Below are 27,036 nucleotides of genomic sequence, written 5' to 3'. Positions count from 1 at the left end.
ATAACCTATAATTTAAGTGTACTTATAGAATATTTTGTTTAAAAATACATTAATTATATCTATTTATTATGACAAATGCAGTGTTCAAATGAGATCATTATAATTCTAGATGTACGACGTGTATACTTTTAACTAAAAAATATATAAATTAAAGACTTATTCATGTCTAATTCAAAGTGAACCTTATATATACGGGCATAATAATTTAATCTTGAATGTTATTACTTTGAAAGCTTATTTATATGTGTAGTGGATTGTTGTGTGTATTCTATACAAGAACAGACTAAGTTTTTACAAAGATTAACTTATCTTGAGTGTCTTTAAAAAATAATCTAATTATTATCACATATAAATTATTAGGATTTTAAAAAGAGAACCAGTTGTAAAGTGACAATAAGTTTTTAACAGAATGTTGGGATGATGGGAATACTTCTACACAATACGGTCAGATTTTTGTCTGTTCTTTCATCCACTTCAATTGTCTCTCAGTTTTTCTAAAGATCTTCATTGATTTTCAACCGACTTCCAAAAGGAGGAGGTTATCAATTCGTCTGTATTTTTTTTTTTTTTTTTCAATCATCAATTGCGGGTCACGACTCACGTGATAAACCAAATGTCTTAACGTATTGGACATTGTATATAAAATAATATACATTTTGGTAGAAATGAAATCGAAGCTGATTACTTACTTTTGTAGTTAGTTTTTCTAATAAATGAAGGCACGTTTGGTATTTATGTTCTTGAAAAGTCCATAATTTATATAATTTTTCATATTTTTACTTAAATATATTATAATCTAAAAATATGATCACTAGTCTATGAAATAATAACACGAACGTCTAATAATAGTTTTAAATGATATTAAATGTCAAAAGAATATAAAATAACTATTATAATTATTAAATTCTAAATCTTAAGCTAACTAATATTACATCTTAAATTGTCTTTATATTTGTAACACATAGTTTCTGAAAGGTTAAACCAAAAGTAGATGAACAAGATTGGTGGTGATGGGAGAACATTTTAGTTCTATTGGTTTTGAAAAGAAATCTTAATACAAGGAACGATTCACTTTTGTTATTCCGAGTCGCATTTCGGCACCGTATACAAATAACTATAGGCTTGTTACCCAAGACTCAAAAACGATTGTTTTTTTATGATAATCATTCGTTAAATATAGGAACTAGCAATAAATCATTAACATTTAAGCTGATTTGATGAAAACTCTCAGTAAAAGACTAGAAGCTTTCAGAAACCTTGTGTAAAGACTAGTTGCACTAACTCATCAGATCCTTAATTAATAATTGCACTTAATTCTTATTTTGAATTTGAATATTTATTTTTTTAATCGCACATTATTATCTTACCTATTTAGTGAATTGAAATATTCAGCCAATATTAAATATATCAAATCAGATCTTTAAATATAAGAAATATTCAAATATCGATATCTATTTTAAAGTCTTTTAAATATTTCGCTATTATCGTAGAAGGAAAAATATGTTTACAATGCAATAAAATTTTAACCAATACTTCGGTAACAGTGAAGAAAAATGGAGCTGAATTTTGCAAAATAGCTACCACACCAATGAACGTATTACTTTTATAAAAGCTTATTATGATTAATTAAAAATATAGTTCATTCCATGTTTTTGACAAAGTCTATAGGAACCGTTCTCTGAATTTGACAACGGTGCTTAGTTAAAATCCTTATTGGTTTCTTGAAGTGAGTGCCATTTCATCTCGAGTGGAGAACGTTCTCGTCGAAGCCTGGCTCTTAGATAATGGGTCTCCACGGTATTGCCTGTATCTGTAAAAGATAGTATATTTTGTTAATCAACATATAAGCTAGTGGATACATATAACTTTTTGTTATTGATGATACTGTTTGAATTGTTCTAATGTAACGGAAACATTAACCTGTTATTATTTTTTGTCAAATAGGATAGTACTTAAATATACATTATTCGAATAATGAAGAAAGAACAAAAACCCATAAGTTAATTGAAACAAAAAACAGAATAGTTAGGAGAAGAATAACCACAATATTGACCACACTGTACACTCACGAAGGTGCGCCCTCCACGTCAAATCAATATTTGTTCGATAAAATAAAATTAACGAATCAAATCGAATTTTTATTTCTTTGAAATGTTTACTCGTCTCACGCACACTAAGACTTCTTGTAACCACGGATGTCACTCACACTAATGCAAAATTAATTTAACATGGAAAGGCGCGCCTTAGTGATGAATTCATATTTTGAAAGTCCGTCTAAAAGTCAGTCGATAACCAATGAAAAATCCAATCCAGCTGCAATGTTATTCGCAAAAGTGTTAGTTAAGACAAAAAGCGAAGCATTACGCTTGTTTCTTTTCCTCAATTTCCAATTCAATTTCATGTACCTTGTTAATTTCTTCTTTCTTAAATTCTCATAACATTTTGTTCGTTCTGTACGTTGCAATTGTTTCCTTCTATCGAACTATTCATTCAATTACATTCACTTATATCAATCATTTCAGTCTTAGTTTATATTTCATTCTCATTATATCTTACTTAAGTATTGAATACTAGATTATGATTGTAGTTTTAGCAGTCGTTGGGTTTTTCGTGTTTTTCAACGTTATTATAAGTTAGTCGTATTTACTGCTTTGTTGCTGTCGGTTTCTGGACAGCACGTTCTTATTGTATCTAAGCTGTCTCTTTGCTTGTAATTCCTGAGATTGTTTACAGTATCATTTCTATGCACCATTGTCATGTTGTTTATTCCTTGTTTCCGACGGAGAATACCTTCTTTGATCCTATATGAAATTAGAAATTCTTATACCAGTCTTTACGATTCAAATATTCAGTAAATATTTACAGAAGAACATCAAGTGATAATTTTTTTAATGTTTTGGTGGCTAGAAAATACAAATCTTAGCCAAAGATTTTGAGTTCAAACGCAGGTAATTACCGCTGAGTTTTTATTCTCGTCCATAATTTATTTCGTGCTCGGCGTTCAAAGAAAACATCATGAGGAAATTATGTATCAGGAATTGGACCAGTTTGTCGGAATAATCTGTTAACTTTTTTCTCAAAAGTTGGGGAGAGTCTAAACCCAAAAACTTTTTTAAAAGCATTAATATTCTCGTATTGCGAAATTTGTGTTTCGAGCTTGATATTTATTTTGAACTGAGATGGCCCAGTGGTTCGAACGCGTGCATCTTAACCGATTATTTCGGGTTCAAACCCAGGCAAGCACCACTATATATATGTGCTTAATTTGTGTTTATAATTCATCTCGTGCTCGGCAGTAAAATAAAACATCGTAAGGAAACCTGCATGTGTCTAATTTCATCGAAATTCTGCCATATGTGCATTCCACAAACCCGCATTGGAACAGCGTGCTGGAATATGTTCCAAACCCTTGGAAGTTTCCTTATGAGGTGAGAAGGCCTTAGCCTAGCAGTGGGAAATTTGAAGGCTGTTATTACTGTTACTAACATTTAGATGTTTTATTATATCGAAGTAATTCTAACAGTGCTGATCGGCTGTTTCTTTACTTTTTACTTTCAAGTTCTGTTATTTATGGGATCTACGATGTCACGTCCCTTGTGTCTATAACGATAGCAGCTAATTTACCTATTAGAGCGGAACACAACAATGCAAATTACATTGATTTCTTAGTACAATGTCTCATATCAGGTGGGCTTATTAAGGGTCTGATAAGTTTTGTCAATCAGTCTTTCGATATGTCGATCACAGTCGCGAAATTTGATTTGTAATACTAAATATAACTGTTGGAAGTGACCTAAGCTTTGCCGTTTGATTACTTATTTAATAGGATTAAGAACGACTGAATAACAATAATTCGAAGAATTGATGTTCTACTGTTTTAGGTCGATGAAAAGAGATTTAAAACAATATGCGAAATGCTATCGATAAACGACGGACCTCGTACTAACCTTTTCTTCAATAAACCGATGATCTTGCGTTTGCAGACGAAGATGATGAAAATGATGAGGCCGATGAGGACATTGTAGGCGTCAACGAAGCGGAAGATATGATCGGCATTCGGGTATATGGCACTGATCACTTCCAATAACCAATTGATTCCCATCACAATGAACAACTTGATGTATAGAAGTAAACTGGAAAAGAGGAAAATTTTTTGGTTGTGATTTCTGTCACATAAGCGAACCGAATCTTAGTCATGTGATTCATGTGCTTAATTTGTCTTTATAGTTCATCTCGTGCTCAGTGGTGAAAGAAAACATCGTGAGGAAATCTGCATGTAACAAATTTCATAGAAATTCTGCTATATGTGTATTCCACCAACCCGCTTTGGAACAGCGTGGTGGAATATGTTCCAAAGCTTCTCCTCAAAGGGAGAGGAGGCCTTTAGTCAAGCATTGGGAATTTACAGGCTGTTGTTGTAAGCGAACCAAAGACTAAGGAAGTTCAAACAAAGAATTTCTCCACGATTTAAAGCTATGAATGAATTGAGTAGTTTATGACTGTTATGTGATATCGACGTTACCGTTGTTTTTCCTTATTCTGTCCGTCATGCTTGGCACTCTCCCTGTGCTTCAGGACGGATATTTGCTTTTTGATCAGCGCGATCTTCACGGCGGTCAGAACAAAGAACACCATATTTGCGAACCATAGTATGACTATCGGCCCGTACAGATAGAACAATTTGCTTTTACCTGAAAATTATAAATAAAAACGGGCTTAATTCAAAATATAAAACTAATAATCATTATTAACTTATTAACAGTGTTGTTACATTAAACGAGTGTTGTCTAATACAAATACCCATAGATTCATTTAAGCTTTCATTTAGGTATATTTTAATTACTATTTTAATAATAAATCAATTTTCGTTTTTATCTTAACAAATTTAGACGGTTGCGACCTTACAAATTATGATTCTGAATACAACAATAAAATTAGAGGGAAAAAATCCTTCGATGCTCTGCAAATAATCAGTGTGTGTAATAAATAGTCTTAAGGTTGTTGCTCCTTAGACTAGCTTCGTAATAATCTCAACAACAATCTTTGCAAAAATTATGAATATATTTTACTTTATCTTATATTTTGATCTAAAAAAGTCGATAATTAACTTACCGGATAAAAAGCATCCCTGGTGCCTTAACGAAGGAAGTAGGGGATGTGGTGGAAGACCAGAGAACTCCAGAGCGACCATGATAATGGTAAGCGCAGTCGGGATGCCAAACGCGTATACAGAATACGCGTAGAATTTAGCTTGCAACGACATCTTCTCCATTGACATACCACGATTGCCACTGAAATTACATAAACGACAATTAAAATTAAAATGGACACAGTAATACAACAACAACAGCCTGTAAATTCCCACTGCTGGGATTAAGGCCTCCTCTCCCTTTGAGGAGAAGTTATTGGAACATATTCCACCACGCTGTTCCAATGCGGGTTGGTGGAATACACATGTAGCAGAATTTCTATGAAATTTGTCACATGCAGGTTTCCTCACGATGTTTTCCTTCACCGCTGAGGAAGAGGTGAATTATAAAGACAAATTAAGCACATGAATCAGCGGTGCTTGCCTGGGTTTGAACCCGCAATCATCGGTTAAGATGCATGCGTTCTAACCACTGGGCCATCTCGACTTCCACTGGGCCATCTCGACTTTACACAGTAATATTATTGTTTATATTTAGTTGCATTAGGTCATTAGATGTAGTAGGCTAACAGGAAATTATATGATACAGAAGTACGGACTATCGTAGATTAAAACACGTTACACGCTAGTTTTATATACAATAATTGAAATAAGTAATTACAAAAAAACAAATGATTCTCTTTGTTTCTAGAAGTTGCTAAAACCAAAGTTACAATCTGCCTAAGACACTCTCAGTTAGTGAGTGTGTTAGACACTTGTGAGACTCACTGAGAAATTAAAACAGCTTTTTTTTAAATAGAAAACTGTTGATAAGCTGTATAAAGAAGAAATGATTCTGCAGTTTTGCGTTATTTCATTTATACTATATACTTTGTAACTAAAATGATTATTGGAAGCGTAGCGTAGTAGGTACCTTAAATGGAGAAAGTCACTCACCTAAAAGTCCACCAAATATCGAAGCACATTACGTTCAACCAAAAGAAGGCTGCCAGCAGAGAGAAGTAGATTATAATCGCTGAAACGAAAAGAAAACTTCTTAAATAGATGCAATGACAACAGTAAAACTACTTTTTAATGCCTATGATCTCAATAATGAACCTGCCGAAGTTGTAATACTAAAAGTACCGTACGTATCTATTTTTAGTATACTAACTAAAGTATTAAATGTATTTATATATACATATAAGAAACATATTCTATGTATAGAATGAACATTATTACGCAGAAAATTTCTCACGGCCATGCCATGTCACGTTTGTAAATAATTATTATGTTTTAATGATAGGTAGCCTAAGAAAAACCAATCTTTGTATGATACAATGGATTTCCTTATCCAGTAAACTATATTATATCTCACTGTGCCGAGAATATCAGTAATTACAATATTCTTTGACCAACTGGTAACGAACACACTACCTGTTTTGGTAGTTCGTCGTTTCAATTTAGGAAGGTACGCAGGTGAAGTGTCAATGTTTTAACCCCGACTTTCGACCACGTTGGACTAAGTCTGCTGACTTTTAGAAGGTAACGAGAAACCTCTGGATCAAGAGACCACTAGCGACATTTAGGTGAGTAATATATGGATGGACCTTTTAAAGCTGAAGAATGGAAAAAAAAAATTAAGGTGCTCTTATAGGTTACATGTAAAACAACCTTATTTTATTTTGAACATTTTTTAGAATTAATAACAATACTATTACAGCTGCTAAATTATTTCTTATATAGAAACCATTTTAAATATTAAGAGTTTGTTATGGTACCAATTTTGCGTCATACACGTCAATCTTCGACATAAATTACCAGATTATTCCAGTGAATAATGTGATGATTTATGAATTCAAATGCTTCTTTTCAACAGAAGGGAAGGCAATCATTCTCAGGCTTATAGTTTGATTTGGTATGCGAACTCGTGCGCAATACTCGATACATATTGTGTAAGCGACGTTCACCATGATTGCGTGTCACGTGTCGCGACATAAATACGCAAATAGTAAATAATAATCAATTAACGACGAAGACGAAAAATCCCTTTAGTATAGCTAATCTCCGCGTGTATGATGCAAAATTAGTAGCATGATAAACTCTAAATTACTCCAGCTACTGCCCGGTGGATATAAATGTCTCAGAATTTCTACCAATTCAGTCAATTTTCTTCCCGAAAAGCGTGAGATTGTGAGATAGAAACAAATTAAGTTCGTGCTAATTAAGTACCTTTTGTGTATTTGCCAAATCGCTTGGTAGTAGAGTAGCGAAGTAAGTTTTAGTCTTTCTCTCAAAATACCAGAAAGTGTACCAATTGTAGCATAAGATTTTTTTATTTCAAGTAAGGAGACAAAGTTGTAAATAGACTAAATGATGGTAGATGGTGTTGGTAAGATAAATATGGCACGCGTCAACATTACAACTCTTGTATCTTAAGTAACTGCGGAGGAAAGTGTTACGGGTATTTTCTGCACAACGTAATGCCCCGCCTGAGGGGCTTATGGATTGGATTGGATTGATAATGCCCCGCCTAGATTTTTCAGGCAGTAGTGTAATACGATTCACTCGTTGAATAATATTAAAAATAATATTCTTTACAAATAAATAGAAGGCTCCTTTAGTACCCAGCACTAATTTTTATACGTAGAAGTTAATAAAAAAATCTTTTGATTGCCAGCTTAACGGAGAGAAAACTACTTCTAGCATAATTAAATTTACTTACAGGTTTTCTGCTAACAATTACCGCGAAGAAGGAATCAACGCACTCGTAATCTATTCCAAGTAAACCAACGTCTTAGCAAGTGATCATTTCAAATACTTGCAAAATTATGACAAAAAATAATAATACTAAACAAACGCAATACTAGTAAAAACAATTATGCAAAACGATGTTATTATGATACGACCATTAAATCAGAAATAAACTTTTTCGATGCGTTTTTTGTACTACGAAGGTCAGACAACTTCAAACGTATAATTAAGTATGACTGTCTGTTTTCAAAGCGAATATCAAGTAGACGATGTTGTGAGACACACGAGAGCATTAGATAAAGCCTCTATAATTACTGTCAATGCTATCGTTGGTTAGGAGATTCATTTTATATTAATGCTCATCTACTATTGTTACAATACGAATTCATAAATGTCCTGACAGGCGAGATCCCTGAGGTCATAAAGGTCAGGATATTCCTACACAACAGTATATACATCAAATTGACAATTAAAATAACCAGGTATTTATCGTTTAGAGCTGAGATGGCCCAGTGGTTGGAACGCGTGCATCTTAACCGATGATTGCGGGTTCACACCCAGGGAAGCACCACTATATACATGAGCTTAATTTGTGTTTATAATTCATATCGTGCTCGGCGGTGCAGGAAAACATCGTGAGGAAACCTGAATGTGTCTAATTTCATCGAAATTTTAAGCGTGGTGGAATATGTTCCAAACCCTCTCCTCAATGGAAGAGGAGGCCTTATTCCAGTATTGAATTTTTAGTCTGTTACTTTATCATAATCGGATATCCAAATATGTCAAATATAATCAACTACCTAATATGAATGGAATACTTTAAGATGACCCTCACAAAGTTAGTAAATAGGGCCACCCCCTAAATCTTTCACTGCGACAGCATCTGGGAGTTTCCCAATAAATAAGAATTACTTGTAGGGGAACTCCGTCTGCAAAACTAAAAATAAAAAAACAGCCTATTAAATTCTGAAGCTTGCCTAACCTTCGCCACATTTCCCAGTGTGATTAAAGTTGTTTTTTATGTTTGTTTATTACGTCACTATAAAATGATATAAATAAAGAATCAATATTACTGACCACTTCAATTAAAGATATTACGTTTTTAATATATTGCAAAAACCACAAAATTGTTATAGGTGTTTAAGGTAAAAAACCCAGCAGGTTTCTTTCGCCGGTGTTTAGGTTTGTGGGATTTCCTTAATTGTCGAGTTTCAGGCATAAAAATAGCCTATCTTCTTCTTCAAAGCAAATATAGATTTATTTATGCTGATTTATTAAAAAGCAACATATGTAGTTACTTGCATATTTATAACAGTAGTAGAGATTAGTAAAGAGATAGACTAGTGTACAGTTAACATAAATACAAAGCACAAGATTATTGGGAGAAATTTTCAATCAGTCGACATTCCAGTGATCCCATAACGTTTGACTTTATTTTAGAAGTCATTTGACGATTATTTACGACAATAATCATCAAGGCGACTCAAAATACTCGAGGTCTCTGTTTATGTTACCAGACGGTGTAATCAATTATGATCTTTACGATTTTTTTTCTTAAGATCTTGAATGATTGCACGTCTGTTTGTTTTGCGTCTGTGTAATTATTTTTAGATAAAGTTGAAGAGAGATGCAAACAAAATTAATCGTAATCATTTTAGTGCTTATGTTTGAACTTTGAAAAAGTAACTGCAAATTGGGTAAACTGTTGGGTAAAGAAAGCCTTTTCAAATGATTTGGAGTTTATTCCACCACGCCACCATTGCAGATTTGGTGTATAGTATAGCAGGATTTCTGTTGACAGAGATAAATCATGAACATATGGACATTATGGGAGTAATCATCAGTTGGGATTCACTTGCTCGAGATCGACGTTGACCAACTCTTACTTAAATTATTCGGAATACCAACAATATAACTTGGTTTGAAACACCCTCAAAACCGGTAACAAGATCAAACGTTTAGCTTTGTTATAATAATTAAACGTACTTTTTCTCACAGCCATGTATTGAATATATATTGTTAGAATAAACAAGCAACATCAGCGTCAAGTCATACAACTTCCCTATTAAAAAAAAAAAGGCGGGAGATTTGTAGTTGACACATTGACAATTGCAATTATAATTATTACGGTGTAATGTGATTATTGATGGTTATTTGTGTTGTAGACTAAATGTCTTTCTAGTGTGGTAGATTGATTGTTATTTTAAATTAAAGATAATTGTTTAAGAAGTAAACCTACTTCCTACTTCTGGTTCTAAAAATATATTTAAGATTTTGTATGAGAAATTTTATAATTTGGTATCAAAAATTAGAAAGAATAGCTTTCATATTATGTAGTATATAGGTATAGTTGTCCAGTGAGGTGTGAGAGTCATAAAAATCAATGTTATATGGACCTATAAAACACCCGAAAGTAGTAACGATCTTATTTGTAATCAATTAAATTGGTTAATTCATTTCTTGCGTTCATAGGCAATTTATCTAATGGGAGTTTTATTTGGTGGTAATTTATATTAGTTATCTACCAAAAAAATTTATCATGGTATACGTTAAATATAATTACACATATAAATGTTTATTTCATATGATTAATTATAGAAATGTAAATATACACATTATATAAATGTATATATATGTACATATATATTTATGAGAGCCATTTAATAATAAGTGCAAGAATATTTTATAACTCGCGGTGCCCTAGACCTCTTACGCCTTTGAATATAACAAAAAAATATATATAATTGTAGCCTAAGTTACTCCTTATTATATAAGTTATTGCCAGTCCCGTCAATCGGTCCAGCCGTTCCAGAAGTTAGGCGGAACAAACAGACATACAGACAGACAGACAGAAAAATATTATTTTGGTATATGTACCGTATTGGTAATGTTAAAATAGCCCTTTTTTACTCTACATATGCGTTGAGTAAAAAAGGGCTATTTATATAACATTACAAGAAGACACTCCAATTTTATTTTATTTACAGATAGATATCATTATTATATTGATATAAATGGGCGTGAAATGACCAAATAAAAAAATATATCATAAGGTATTTTTTTATATTCATCTTATATCTCTATGATTACTGCTACATAAAATGTATAAGATCTGATATGTAAAGCGCAATACGAGTATAGGAAAAGTATTTTATATCAACTCTGGTGTTAAGACAGAGAGCTGAGTTATCGGTAAAAAATAATTTTATGAAAATGGCGGAAAAACGCTGGTCAACAAGTGACTTTTTAGACTCTATCTTCTCTTGCACAATATCTTAATGGGTTAACAAAGGTATGTCTATCTATATCAAGCAATAACCAATCGTAATGCTTCTAAGAGTTTTATTACTTAAATTCAATATATATTTCGATAGAATACACACTAAAAATAATTTAAATAATTCTATTAACTAACATGACTGTATTTTTTAAATTTTAAAAAATAGTAACTACTTAGTTTCTTGCCGGTTCTTCTCGGTAGAATCTACTTTCTGAACCGGTGGTAGTAGGTGGTAGTTGTAAAATGACGATTCAAAAGTGTTTGTTAAAATTCTACTCGAATAGAGTTTATGTTGATTTTTGAAATGCATATTTATATAATACATACATATCCTTACTCTAAACTACATTTGTATTGCGGCGCAAGACAAAATATAAATTACATAATTTTGTTTACATAATTGAATGCCCTCAATTGAAACAAGCGTTTATTAAACCGTTAAATTATATTATTATGTAAAGTTGTTGTGGATAAATGTTTCAAAGTTAATTATATTCATGATCAAAATAAAAGAGATTGCGAAAAATAATTCAAAAAATGTTGTAAGAATAAAATTGAAGCACATAATACAAATGTATTATGTATTTTATTCATAAAAATTAAATAATTTTTATGAATGTATTATAACCATACATCGATCGATAGATGGATTGTGTGAAAGAAGATACGGTTAGAAAGAGTGTTACTTGTGAGATCGTCCGTCAGAAGTATGGAAGGAGAAGACATGCTGTTCCGACCCCAAATAAAATTGGGATAATTGCAGGAGAATGACGATTACATATAAGTAAGAAAATACATGCTTGTTGGAAATCCATGATCATTTTACATGTGTTAAACATCAAACCCCATCGTGTTCACCATGATGTCTGAAGATAAGAGGTCTCGAGTGGAATACATGGTTTATATTTCGTTTATAGAATCGGAGCTGTAATTCCGTCGATAGCATTCTTGACACCATTCCATCCGATCAAGCGATACAATAGCTATTTTTAATTTGTTAACAAATTAGTTAATTATGTAAACAATTCTTATGTCATTAATGTTTTATATATTAATAATAATTATGATAAAACCAATCAAAGAACGTGGGCGGTTTAAGGAATGGTTTATATAATAGTTGTAAATGCTCCATATAATATATCTAAGGGTAGAATAGGGTGCAATATACTAGATAATAGTATGGTATAGTATAGTAACAGCCTGTTAATTACCCACTGCTGGGCTAAGGCCTCCTCTTACATTAAGGAGAGGGTTTGGAACATATTACACCACGCTGTTACAATGCGGGTTGGTGGTGAAACGATGTTTTCCTTCACCGCCGAGCACGGGATGAATTATAAACACAAATTAAGCACATATATATAGTTGTGCTTGCCTGGGTTTGAACCCGAAATCATCGATTAAGATGCACGCGTTCTAACCACTGGGTCATCTCAGCTCTACTAGATAATAGAACATAAAATTAAATGCTATTTGAATTTTGCCCATATATCTCAGAGTAGTATCTCAGAGTAGTATTGAACGAGCACTGTCACAATTGAACCCGGATCTCTTGTAGATTATGAGATTCTGAGAAAAGTGGGTATATCCTATAATAATACTTATACTATTGACATTAAAACGGTATCTCGTTAAGACCTTCAAATATAATCATTTTTTCTTCAACTTTCCGATGACATTTCAATATATTTCAAAGCACTGTTGTTATTAAGTTGTCTATCTGTCTGTATTTTATGATATTTTTTCGTTAATTGTTTAAACAACCTGTAAAGCATTGTTAAGTTAGGTGAGTGTTAAATAATTTTACCTACATATATATCATGAAAATAATATAAAATTTTCATTAAATATTAAGCTTAATGCTAAGTTCAATAACAAAAATGGAATTTTAAATATTTAACATAATTATATGGAACCATTGTGTCTAAGTCATATTCGTTCTAGACGGTTTTAATATTCCACCACGAAATACAGGTAAAAAGGTTCTCGGAACTCTGCAAAATTTCCAAGAAATTTTAAAAGAACTAATAAGGGATTTTTCCTTGCATTATTACGTGGTATTACGTAAAAGGTTATCGACCTTTTCGATTAAAACTATTAACTAACAGCATTCAAGCACTTGTTATAATATAAATTACTGTAATTATATTAAAGGTAACCGGCGTTTTTGTTGTTTGTTCTTAGTTTGGAATCATACTTAGTGGAATATGTACTTTTTGACTTCCAGGCAGGATATGTTACATACATACATTTGTATTTAACTACATGACTTTAAATTTTGAAGAAGAGTAACTATTGTGTTTCTTGCCGGTTAGCATCTATTAATATAGTTGTTATCAGTTGATACAAAAGTGCTTGTAAAAGCCTACTTGAACAAAGTATATTTTGATTTTGTTTTTTTGTTTTTTTTATTTTGGTCTTTCTAATTTATGTTCAGTGGTAAAACAAAATATCGTGAAAAAAAAACTCTGCCACATCTATCCAGCAATCCATCTCCCTCATCATCCTTCTGCTCTTATCCCAATTGAATTTTCGAACATACTGATCATGACTTCTCCTTCTATACTTCTCTTCATTCAATTCATCCATCGTTTCCTTGGTCGACCTTTACATCTAAATCCATCCATATCCATGCTCAAGCTCCATCTAGCGATCCAGTAAATGATGCTTTTGCCCAGCATTGGGATATAAAGTGACAGTTATTTGTCTACATACAATTGATTCATGATGACTTATAGTTTGAAAAACGAACATATTTGTGGCAACATTTATAAAGATTTTAATTAAGCGTTTTATAAATTACGTAACTAATTATATAGCTGGGCAAGTATAAGTATATACCTACGACTGCAATAGAAATTATGAATGCAAGAATGCACTTCTTAGAATCCTTTCCTGTTCGTATGGAAGGTGAGCTCGTCCTTTTTAGAGCAAGAAACAAGACTTGAAATCTTAAGTTTTTTAGTAATCATTGTAGACTTTTTTCGTTACCAAAATAAATATATAAATAATAAAATAAATTGTTACAACACTCTAAAGTATATCGATAAATAAATACAGACGAATTGTTAACCTCCTCCTTTTTGAAGTCGGTTGAAATTAAGCAGTACCGATTCTGATCCCATAGACTACTGTCATCCCCGATTGTAACGCAATTGATAAGGAGCAAGGGATAAAAGGAGGTTTAAATAAGGATATTAGTAATTATATAATTAATTTGGGGTATTGCTACAATATATTTTTTTAAATCGAAGTCAATTCGACAAGTCGCATTACTATGGCAGTAAATATTCACACTTCATAAACATGGCTAGATAATCGTAGCATGTAAGACAATACTAACAAAAAATTTGATCATTGAAGGGTAACTTATTAATGAGCGATCAAGGGCAATTTCCGTAGGGAGCACATTTTGTGAAACGGTGTATTACAATATACAGTAGTTATGAGGCAACATCACATACATTTCTCTGTTCCCAATGTAAGTAGCTACAGCACTTGTGTTATGTAAAATCAGAAGTAACGACGATACCACAAATACCCAGACCCAAGACAACATAGAAAACTAATGATAATCTACATTGACTCGGCTGGGAATCGAACCCGGGACCTCGGAGTGGCGTACCCATGAAAACCGATGTACATATCACTCGACCACGGAGGTCATCAGTTATATACTAATTTAAAAAATGCAATAAAACATATAGTCATAGTCATAAAATTGATAATTTATTCTGTAACTTTTTGTGGCTGATGGTAAGTTAATTATCATTTAATATACATGTTGAGTCGCTGAGTCATATGGTAACGCAAGCAACTGGTCCTTGCAAATAGTAAAATAGTAAATCCATTTATACTCTAGACTTTTTTATTACTTTATACAAGTCTCGTTATGATTTTATCTTAAGAAAATCTGGCATAGTAAATCACAGTATATGATGTTGTTATAATACTAATTATGTTCTGTTGCGCCATTTTATTTTAGTTGATTTCTTCCAAGGAGTAATATCAAGTAAACTTATTTGACATTGAACTAACCCAATATCATTACTTGATATCTTAAATTGTTTATGATATTAATTCAAAACGATCGAAATGGTTGCTCGAAAAAAATGACTTTTTTTAGTATCGCAACTTTGATGTAAAATTTAAGTGTAGTTAAGTGGAATAAATATATAAATCGAAATTTTTATTTTCGGTTATCAAATGATCATATATGATCGTACGTAATAATAAACAGCATCCTTAGATTATTATGAATGTGAAAACTATTCGTCGATGATTTTGTTTGAGGTAGGCGGTTGGACTATGGAGTACCTGATGATATGTGATCAACGTCTCACATAGACAGATATTGGTGCTGTTTGAAATATCACCATATCTCTTTTCACAGTTCACTATTTTGGTACACAATAATACCGCACGCTATATGGCGGTAGAACAACCTATAAGTGGCTGATACCCAGACGGGCATACATTAAGCCCATCAAGTAAAGTCTTAAAAATGTGTTTGTATGTATCGCTGTGTATTTTCAACGCATGTGTGTGTTGAGATACTTTGAAATGCAATTTAAAGTTTGTAAAAATAAAATAGTAAACATGATTGGGATGAGTTATTTGATAGCCGTTACAATATTTGGAAGATTGTTTATCCCACTTGGGAACCGTCCAAGAACCTTGGGAATCTAACTGATCTCTATTTTTGTGTTAGTCTCATTTTTTTGATAAGATTTTTATGAACAAACAGACAGCTGTATTGTCTGCGTGTTTGGTTTATCTGTTCTTTTATTTTGACTGACTTTTTATATCTATATTTTTTATTACGTTGCAGCGAAACCATTATTACTGACAGCCATGCATAATTTTAATTAATTAACGACTTGATAGTAACAATTGAATGGTATAGGAAAACACAATCCAAGTTGTGATGCTGGCAGGTAATAAAATGCGGGCACATTAAAATAACACGATTAAAATTATAAATAATATGACACAACAATACGGACAGCAGGTCTGCGAATAAATTATAATAAAATACTTAACAATTTATAAATACGAAGACTACACTTGACCTTTAATAGAACACATATTATAAAATAAATTCATGATATTGGTGTATTTATAATACTTAAGCAATACTTGAGCGACTTCATACTAAGCCTTCAAAAATGACCATAAATATTGACGATGTAAGTAATGGCTGCTAATATTTCCCATGTCATCGTCATAATTAGGTCTCAATACAAGATATATGACGTCATTATTTGCTCATTCAATAAAAAATTAATGTTTGTATAACATTTTTATAAACTGGTTGTAAATTAATAAACGTCATCACACTGATATCATCTGGAGTATCCATAAAACTGGCAACACAAAAATTAAAAACCTACGTCATTTGAATTTGGAATGAAAGTATTCCATGTCATTTAATATTCCACAGCTTATCGTTATCAAATATTTGGCAACTGATAGATGATAATAAATTAATGTATCCGTGTAAACGGTAGCGTGAAGGTCGAACCTCTCTTAATATCCATACGCTATTAATAAAAACACGAGGTTGTTTGTTAAAAAAAATATTTTCATCTGATTATTGACTGACTAATATGATGTTAGTTATTTACATGAATTAATTTATACGAGTATTAAAACTGACGCATACTATGACGTAAATATTTAATATTCGTATAATTAATTTTGACTATAATTAATTAATTATTCTACAAATAAATGGAAATATTTAGTCGCAAAATTCATGGGACTAATAAGCTTAAGGTGATATCAAGAGATTGTTTAAAACCAGAATTTTCGATAAAAAAAAGCATTGCCATGTTTTCTCTTGAAAATATAAAATTGTTAGTTGTTTGGGTTATTGTTTTCCTAATATTTGACTTAGTTATAGCATACTGTTTCTAATATAATAGAAAACTAAGCCTGAAGTCACTACAAGACAGACATCCATTATTCGTAAATGCAATCTTAATTTAAGTATTAACGCAATAATACATATCTACGACAAATAAAAATCGATCAAAATAAAAATCAGACAAGCTATTGCCTTGCCTGTTGTAAATGTCGAATGCTTAAAGCATAGTATCAAACTATAGAAATTATGTTATGTTTTTATCTCCTTTCATGAGTTAAAAAAGTCTCAGTATTAGCATTCTTCGTGTTGTCAGAAAGTCCAGAGCCGACAGCAAACATAGCTAACACATCATTAGTAAACGGTTCGTCAACTTTGGAATTTGGGATCGGTCAACAGGCGAACATATCTAAATGAAGCTGACTCACGATGTTATCGTAAACTATAATGACTTAACATGATTAGAACTAGTAATTACATTGTCTGGAACAAGGATGAAGCTAATGGCATTTCCATTATAAGTACCTTCAAGTGTACGGATATCTACGAGCTTTAAGATTTTAGATAATGTAATGATGAGCAACGAAACTATTTAAATGGTTTTGTAGGCGATAAGATTATTTCGGGATGAACGCCTACAGGATTCTTTTTAGTATATTAAATTATTTTAATGTTTTTTATCGCTAACTTCACAAATAATATTTCACGTTTATCGTTTTTAATTTTCTCAATTTATTTTAGATAGATATAAAAAGATAGAATTTCAATCTAAAATCTATTTAAAGTAGACAAATAGTATGCGTTTGTAGTAATTACGATATTCGAATAGTAAATATTCATTCATTCCATAAGTTGTATATGAATGTGACAACGGTATCTCACTTTGGTAACAAGCTACATTAACATTATAGTTTCCCGGAAAAAGGGTTGATAGTATTTGACAAAGAACTAACAAAGAAAGAAGAACCGTGCATGCTCTTTGGCAAAGTAAAATAGAGCGCTTTCCCGGTATCTTGTTACATACTTTCCTTTATTTTCTCACAGATAAGAGTAAATGAGAGGAAGATGTTAAACGCCAAAATAGAAATCATAGATTAGCAGTAGAAATATAAAACATTGCACGCCTATGCGTCTTCAATCAGCGTATCCATAATATTATGTCCTCTGTGCCTCTAATTACACTGATCTTCCAATCGAAAAACAACCATATCAACTATTGCAATTTGACGGTATAATATCTGAAGAGGGGTTGTACCTACCCAGAACTAGTCAAGCTAGTTGAGCGTGAAGTGAAATTAAACAACACATTAGATCAATCTATGTTGAAATAATAAGTGACAATACTTACAAAGAGCAACGCAGCTGTTGACGCTGATGTCATTGATTTTCAGCAATATCTGCATGGTTGCCATGCAGATGAATCCGACGAAGAGACACAGGAGATACGCCATCAACACCCTTCCGTGCAGGTTGCGCAACTCGGGCAACCAGCCGTACACCGCGACGGTCGCCAGGATGAACACACAGGATATTAACATACCTATAAGTTAAAATAATTTAATTCAATCAAAAATAAACAAGAACACAATTTTCACACAAAAAATTTGGTACGACTTTCCTCTATAGATATAATCTGTTTATACATCGAAATTATCATATCTTTATAAATTAAGATCCGAATGATAACCTCAGAAACCTCTTTTTTGTCTGCTGGAGCGTTAGAGCAGAGTGATGAACTATGCTTTCAACCATCTTCTTTTGAGAATTGGTCGTCTCAGGCTGATAAAGAAACCCTTACAGGTTTCCGATTGTACTTTACTGTATGTATACTTTGTAGTATGAATTAGGCAAATTAAACAAATCAAAAAAATATTCTATACGAATGATTTTATTTGAATGCAAGTTTAATATAGTATATCCACAGTAACATTAATCACTTGATAATAAAATCAGTGTCTACATATTGTATTCTTATAAAGCCAAGTTTCCACAAAGTTAATAAATGCTTCTTGTAGCAAAAATTTAGATAATTTATTAAAAAAAAAAAAATAGGAAAAAAAAATTAATAAAATTTATTTCAACAACAGATCATATAGATTTTAAAAAGTGCTTATTTTTAAAATAGGATATAGTATATTAGTCATAAATTGAGCAGGAAAGTAGTACTTTAGTTAAGGTACTGATATCCTGCTCGAAAAATTACAGCAAAAATTACATTTTAGTGAACATTTTACGTTGGTATATATATACTGGACGGTACTTCTAAAACATACTTGTGTAAAATATATCTAAAGTGCTTATAAAAACCTACTCGAATTTAGTTTATGTCGATTTTATTGAATAATATAATACTTACAAGTAGAACTGATCACGTAGTTTTCTTTATCTTTCTCCGTCGCGAAGCAAACAAGAGCGTCGAAGCTAGTTCTTCGATCACCCTTCTCATCTTCAAAGATGAATGTATCGACGCAGTACTTATCAGGGCCACGCAGAATCCACGGAGGGATATGGGCTGGCACTTCAATGTACAGCTTTCCATCCTGGAAGAAAGCGAAGATTACAACAACATTATAATTAGCGGTATTGCTCAATTACTTACTTTTACCGTTTATTATGGAACAAAAAAATTCAATCGAAATCAATGATGTTCTAGTAAACAGATATGTTATTGACGCGCAAAAAGTGAAGACTAGAAAACGTCCTAATTGGGACGTTTTCCTTTAGTCGTTTTACGTAGTAATACGTTATAATACATCATAATTACGTAGTAATACGTTTTACGTAATTAAAACATCTAGTTGTCCCTTTTTCCTTATTGTTTTTATCAAGCTATCCTTTTTACTTATAACGAAATGTAAAATAAACGGACGCGGCACACTTTTTTCTGTTGTTATAGGTATAACATATCTGTTTATTAGAATATCATTGATGGAAATAATTAATATTATAAATGCGAAAGTAACTCTGTGGCGTCAAAGCGAGACAGACAGTCAGACAGACTGTCTGTCTCGCTTTGACGCCAAAACTACTGGATCGATTTAAATGAAATTTGGTACACAAATAGCTTAAAGCCTAAAGACAAAGGCATAGACTTTTTGGAAACAAAGCGGTAAAACCTCTTTGTATACCAATCATCAACGCAATATGATAAGTTAATTTGTAAATATATTCATTGTCTACGCCAGCAAAGCCGCTGGTAACAGCTAGTAATACTATAAAAGCGAAAATAACTCTGTGTCTTTCTCAGACAGACATACTTTAAAGTTTTTTCTGTCTTGACATATCAGCGATCGGCTTTGGTTTAATTAGGTATACATGAATAAGCGAGATGGATAATATTGGATAGAACATCTTATCAGTTAGTGGATCTTAAACAAACGACTTCAAATTCAGGTAACTGTTTTAGAATATTATTTGCTGATTTGGTGTTTTATTTAATATTTTTTTTTCGTGTTCAGAGGTCAAGGAAAATATCATGATCAAATCTCGTTTCGAGTTAAATTCTGCATCACGCGTAAACCAACCCGCAGTCGAACGCAGAGGCATAAGGTCCATTACTTTGTATTAAAAAAAAACATAAAACCTTCCAACAGTTCCCCAAATCTTGACAATTTAACGATTGTTGAATATAAAGTATGAGATCAAAATCTATTCTTCGACAAACAATATTCCATTAGTGATTTAAATGCACGAATTTCGACGTGACTTAAATTTTTAATGTGATTTTAATACTACAAATACTTCTTATTGTTTTATTTAACGATTTGATATATAGACTAGTTAGAACTGATACATATGTAGTGTTGATGATGGTTCAAACCCAGACAAGCAAGGGACCAGCGACAAAGGAGTTTTCACTTGAGAATTCTACGAGTACCTATATTTTTGCAACGTCATCATTATCATCATTATCATTACATAGTATAAAACAAAGTCGCTTACCGCAGTATGCCCCTATGTATGCTTAGATCTTTAAAATTACGCAACGATATAATAGATAGATTCGAGAGGAAGGTTTTTGTATGTATACGCGGACATTATAGTTAAGAAATATAGATAATTTAGTCATTCTCTATCTGTATCAGCATTGCACTCGTGTGAAGTTTTTTTGGGTCGCTAGTATTATATAAAACAATCCTGCCAAGAGCGACATGAATAAACTCAAATCTTTGATTCTTTACGAGTAAACGCTTAACAGTGAATAAGAACAAGTGAAAAGTTGTTAATATTATGACTAAAACAACGGTAGTCATAGAAACCTGCCTCCCGTAACTTTTCTAAAAATAATTTACAAAAATCTTTTAAATCACACGTGAAATTGTCGAATCTGTATTCTACTCTACACAAACAAAACTTTTAACATATTCATTGTTATTATAATTGTTAATTGTTTAAATTAATAAACGAATTTATTTAAATAATATGTAATAGCGTTGACAAGAAGCGTTACCTTTTATAAGTAAAGACAGACCATTTAAATATTTATGGTCCATTTCAACCATAACTGTACAATCAACAGATAAGTATTCTTAGCCGTACTTTGTATATTGAGGAAGCTATTATTATTAACAAAGATCATTGCTTATTTAAATAAATATTTAAAAAAAATGCTATGAAATAATTTAAATTTAATAATGTTTAAAAATAGAACGCACTTTTTGTTCGAAATCCGTTTAAAGTTTATTTTCTAGTAATTGTTTACTTTACTGAATCAGTGTTACGTGAATTTGACGCGTAGGATATAAGACGTGTGCTCTTCTTTGAAAATGTCGAGTTTCCCTCCTTAAAATTTAGCTGAACTGTAACCGGATGCAAAGTCACTAATATTACTCTTTCCGATTATTTGAACATAATTTAGATCTCTACGTACCATGTATACACAAAATGAATTAAGATTGTATTTAAAACATTCTAAACTTAAATATCTTTAGTAGAATTTTTACTGATGGCCAATACACCAAATATTTAAGGCAGACAAAGTTGTGAAAAAAAGTCGTAAGCCGTATATAAAAGGACCTTTTAACTCAAAAACAATTAACGAAATACTTAAAATGAATGTCGTCTGTGTAAGAAGATTAATTTTTTACAGATGTCTTAAATTTTATGGTTGTCTTTTTGTTGCCATCTGTTCAAAAGCAATTACTCACAACTGTGTCCCTTGTGCCTATAGTTAGCTAATTCTTGTTAAGTTTGTAAGTGGTTTATGAGTCAAACGCGCTATCAATTGCTTTCCGAATTATATTTAACACATTTTAGGAACTAACTCCCACGGTTCTAAATATAAATATTTCGATTGTTTTTTTCATCTTCTTAGAATACTTTCAAGACCTTATGCCTAGTGTAGTTAAATCCTTAAGTTTTAAACATTATAAATGCTAAGGAGTTATTCTGCTAGTAATATTCAAAATGTTGATGTCCAACAATATTATGTTTAATATTTTAATTTGGAACTTTTATTAAGGGTGTTTTTTGGGATATCGTTATTTCAATCTATTCATTTGCTGTACCCACGACTTCGATTTTGTGTTTAGGACTGTACATCTGTACATGTCTTTATTTTGATATAAGTTCGTAAACGTCGCATATTTACAACAACAACAACAACAAAAACAGCAGCCTGTAAATTCCCACTGCTGGGCTAAAGGCCTCCTATCTCTTTGAGGAGAAGGTTTGGAACATATTCCACCACGCTGTTCCAATGCGGGTTGGTGGAATACACATGTGGCAGAATTTCTATGAAATTTGTCACATGCAGGTTTCCTCACGATGTTTTCCTTCACCGCTGAGCACGAGATGAATTATAAAGACAAATTAAGCACATGAATCAGCGGTGCTTGCCTGGGTTTGAACCCGCAATCATCGGTTAAGATGCACGCGTTCTAACCACTGGGCCATTTCGACTCGCATATTTATTCTATTATAATAAATGCGTAAATATCTGTCTGTCTATCTGGTACTCTTTCAGGGTTGACTCTATGATAATGGTCTCATAAGTTGGAAGGGTCACAATTAAGACTCGAAATGTGAATCATTCAAGAGATTCAGAATTAAAACGCGGCTGTCTTGAAGGAGCCTCATATTCAAAAGAAATTACTTCCAATGATGCTTTTTTAAATTTTAATGAAAATGATACCGCTATTCTTAAAGGAACCTCATACTCAAAAGTAACGGACGAACGTGCTTTCTTATATTTTAATGAGAATAATACATTTAAAATACATCTAGCGCCATCTAACACGATAAAGATTAAATATCAGAAAATCAATTATGTTACTAAATATATAAAGTTTTCGTATCTTATCACCAAAAGCTACCTTTTATGATTACGTAATTATCTAATTATTTAGACATATCATAACAAGCACTTACATTAGATTACTTATCTAGACTTACCAAAGTTTAGTGTTGTACTATATTTAGCTTTATATGTATATGGCCAGGGCCGTATTTAGGGGAGGGCAACCGGGGCAATTGCCCTGGGGCCTCCACATGAGAGGGGGCCTCCACATGAGAGGCCACAGTTTTCAGCAAGTTAACAAATACTGAGATATAGTCAAATTATAATAATGTTACTATTTAATATTTTAAAAGTTACCGATACAAATACGAAACAATTCATAGCTTACTGATTGAAATAAAAAAAACTAATTAATTCATAATAATATAATTATTAGGGTGTTCACGCTTCTGTTTGTCTAGGGCCCTCACTGCTTTGTGGCCCGGGGCCTCCACACCTTTAAATCCGACTCTGTATGTGGCAATGATATTCTAATAAACAGATATATCCATACTAAACAACAGAAAAAAGTGTGCCGCGCCGGGGACCTTTTATTTTACATTTCGTTACAAGTAAAAAGGATAGCTTGATAAAAACAATAAGTAAAAGGGATAACTAGATGTTTTAATTACGCAAGACGTATTACTACGTAATTATGATGACGTTTTACGTAGTAACACGTTATATTATAACGTGTTACTACGTAAAACGACTAAAGGCAAACGTCCCAATTAGGACGTTTTCTAGTCTTTACTTTTTGCGCGTTAATAACATATCTGTTTACTAGAACATCATTGGTATGTGGATAATTTTTACACAATGTAAGTCAAAATCCCAACCTGCACTTTGTACACCGATGTCGATTTAATCAATAAAAAAAGTGATTCCAGAAGAAGGGCAATATGTTTAATACATACATATTATAGGAGAAAATAGCCGAGTATTTCAAAATTCCTATCCGGAAAAAGAGCAATACCTCTTGGAAATTCACTAGATGGGTTGTGAGCCTTAAAAGTTGGATGGAATTAAGCGTTTGTCATTATCGCTTCACTAATCTAAAAATGTTTATTTCAGCTTGTACGACAACACTGAATATAGATGGTTAAGTGTTATGATAGTTATTAGATCATGATATTTTTCTATGCTGGTAGCTTAAGCTTGTTGGAAGTAGTGCAGTAACTACTATATAAATAGAATACAGTAGATGTCCCCGATGGCTCAACAGTAAAACCGGCTAGACGTGAAAGTCGAAAGTTCTACCTCGCACTAGATTATTTATTAGCAATAGTTGTATATAAGGTGTGCAGTATTTTATGTATTATTATAAACTTCCTTGAAATTCAATCATAATCATACATTGGTTTGATTGTTTAATTTTATAATTCTCTTAAATGTCTAAGCGTAGTGAAGGATGATTAATATCGTTTTCAAAATAAAGTGTAAAAGACCGACAAAAACGACAATTCCAGTAAAACCTTTTTATACAAATTATAAAGAGGTTTTACTCAGTCTGAATACTGATAAGCTTCTGCCGTTCTGAAATAAATACTTAGACTATAGCTAGATACCTAAGTCTCGAATAAAGCAGGTTTAATTGTTATTATATCTTTTATATAATTATAAAATGAGTTTCTTACCCTCAATATCCCTTTTTCTCGTCTTTCGTTAACAAATTAAAATCATTTCTAATATATAATATTAATAGGATTATAGTAAATAGGAGATATATTAAATATTAAAAATTGATAAAATAAACTTACAGTTCTTATTTCAGTTCTGCCTTTGAAAATCTCCTTCAAACGAATGCGAACCTGAGACGTCGTGCAATTTGGTTTTCCAAAATTTAAATCAAAATATTGTGTAGCATTTGAGCTGTGAACTTGCAAGTATTCGTCTACAACTTTAGGGCTGAATGGTTCTTTTACTTCCAAGCACACCTTCTTCAAGGGATCGTATCCATACCCGTGGGGACAGCACTTCAACAGACAGGTATTCTCTTTACAGAGGCAGGTTCTATCTTTTTCAGTGTAATATTGATGGCGCGTGTAATTTTTCTTATCGTAATTAATGACACCGTTTGGGAAACGTATACCAGAACTTATGTCCAAGCGATTACTGTCATCACACGTTTTAGACTCACTATTCGATACCAGCACAAATAATATAAATAATTGCCACATTTTCTCTGTTTCGCTGTATATGTCAACTATATTTAACGTCTAGGAACTTCGAATACAGCATTGATCAACAAATTGTCTAGGTTAGTTAGCTAAAGGAATATATTAGACAATGAGGGAATTCCACAACGGTACGCGAAGGAAATAAATATGCAAATTCACTTTGGAAGTATCGAGGCACTTATTTCGAATTCTTAGTTTGTAAACAAGTAATGTTTGTGTTCGGAGTTTGCGTATACTGTTGTCAAGTCACGACTTAACATAAATTCGGTTTTTCCTTCGAATTTAGTATTTAAACAAATAATAAACACTTTTGAAGTTATTATATAGACAAGTACATTAGGAAAGATCTGCTATTTCTAGTGCGATAGATGGATTTAAACTAAAAAAACACTATTTTTTTAAGCATTGATATATGAGAAGTAGGTATAAACAAATACACTACGAATATAATATTATTATAGAAAATATTTTCCTTTTTTTTTAATTATAAAGCAGGCACTGGTTTTCTTGCCTCAGACGTGTTTAGCTCTTGTGATCGACATGGAACTGGTTTTTCTGGGTTTTTAAAATATACACAGATATAAGCTTATTGTAAATAAAAATCATAATTTTAATTGGTCCATCTCAATTTATCTACAATTGTTATTAAAAAATATACGTTGTAAACAATTATACACTGAAGTAACCTTCAAAAACGGGTTTCCCAAAGTGCATTCACATTAATTCCTTCGAGAAAAAAAAAAAATTATAACGATATGATAACACAAGTATTGAGGAAGTTGACTTAAAACATTATCACATTGAACTAACTTAATCATTAATGCACTGCACTCATATTATTCGCACATCATTTATAAGTACAAAGAAGCACAAGAAGCGATCTGATCGTCAATTACTTCGATAACTTTACCGATGACGCTTCGACGCGTCTTTTTATCTCGATTTCTGAACTACGACTGACAGTCATGCCAGCAGCCAGACTAGAATGGATACGTGGGCTTGCTTGGTGATTTTTGTTTATTTAATTACACTGACCACGATTCGTAGAAGACCTAATATTGTTTGATATTGTCTTCTAATTGATAAAATGACAAGATACTATTAGTATCTTATTTAATGGATTCGGCGATTAAATCACTCAAACTGTGAATACACTTTAAGCGTTATTTCAACGAATCTAATAAATGTCGGTAAAATTAATGATTAATTAACGTGTCTGGTTATTACGATGATTTAAGAAAAAAAAAATTAAAAAATAAAACGTATATTAATTTGTTTTTAAAGTTTTATTTAGTTTTAATTTATTTTTTTAAATTCATGTCGTGTTTATTATCGCTATGAGTGAGTACGATGAAGACGATAACAAGGAGATTTATAGGTTCTATTTTAAAGGCTTGATTAATAAGAATTATATTTAAGAATTAATTTTAAAAATCTTTTTAAATATTTAAATAGCTCTTTGACTGTATAGTACGAACCTTTGCTCGGTTATTAGTATTTTTTTTATAAATTCATTAAAAATAAATAAAAGTTATTATTTTATTCTACCAT

At 31.9% G+C, this 27,036-nt stretch overlaps 1 protein-coding gene across 9 annotated transcripts; it reads right to left on the bottom strand.

Annotated features, from left to right (window-relative positions):
* Positions 1-576: 576 nt before the first annotated feature.
* LOC124534109 (G-protein coupled receptor Mth-like) lies at positions 577-26,433 on the bottom strand. 9 transcript variants are annotated; one of them, XM_047109792.1, is made up of 10 exons: positions 26,172-26,433; positions 25,066-25,574; positions 19,385-19,568; positions 18,377-18,568; positions 6,086-6,164; positions 5,113-5,291; positions 4,523-4,691; positions 3,948-4,133; positions 2,406-2,801; positions 577-1,810 (listed from the first exon to the last, which is right to left on the bottom strand). In XM_047109792.1, the coding sequence occupies exons 2-9, from the start codon at positions 25,483-25,485 to the stop codon at positions 2,627-2,629; spliced, it is 1,584 nt and encodes a 527-aa protein (XP_046965748.1). In that variant the 5' UTR covers positions 25,486-25,574; positions 26,172-26,433; the 3' UTR covers positions 577-1,810; positions 2,406-2,626. The 9 variants fall into 9 exon arrangements, with proteins under 9 accessions (XP_046965748.1, XP_046965749.1, XP_046965750.1 ...); XM_047109793.1 differs by having other exon boundaries at positions 26,296-26,433; XM_047109794.1 differs by having other exon boundaries at positions 25,066-25,524; positions 26,172-26,427.
* Positions 26,434-27,036: the final 603 nt, after the last annotated feature.

Source organism: Vanessa cardui, chromosome 12, assembly GCF_905220365.1.
Source record: "Vanessa cardui chromosome 12, ilVanCard2.1, whole genome shotgun sequence".
NCBI lineage: Eukaryota > Metazoa > Arthropoda > Insecta > Lepidoptera > Nymphalidae > Vanessa > Vanessa cardui.
The sequence above is the reverse complement of the archived record's forward strand: the minus strand, read 5'-3'. Positions and strand labels throughout refer to the sequence as shown.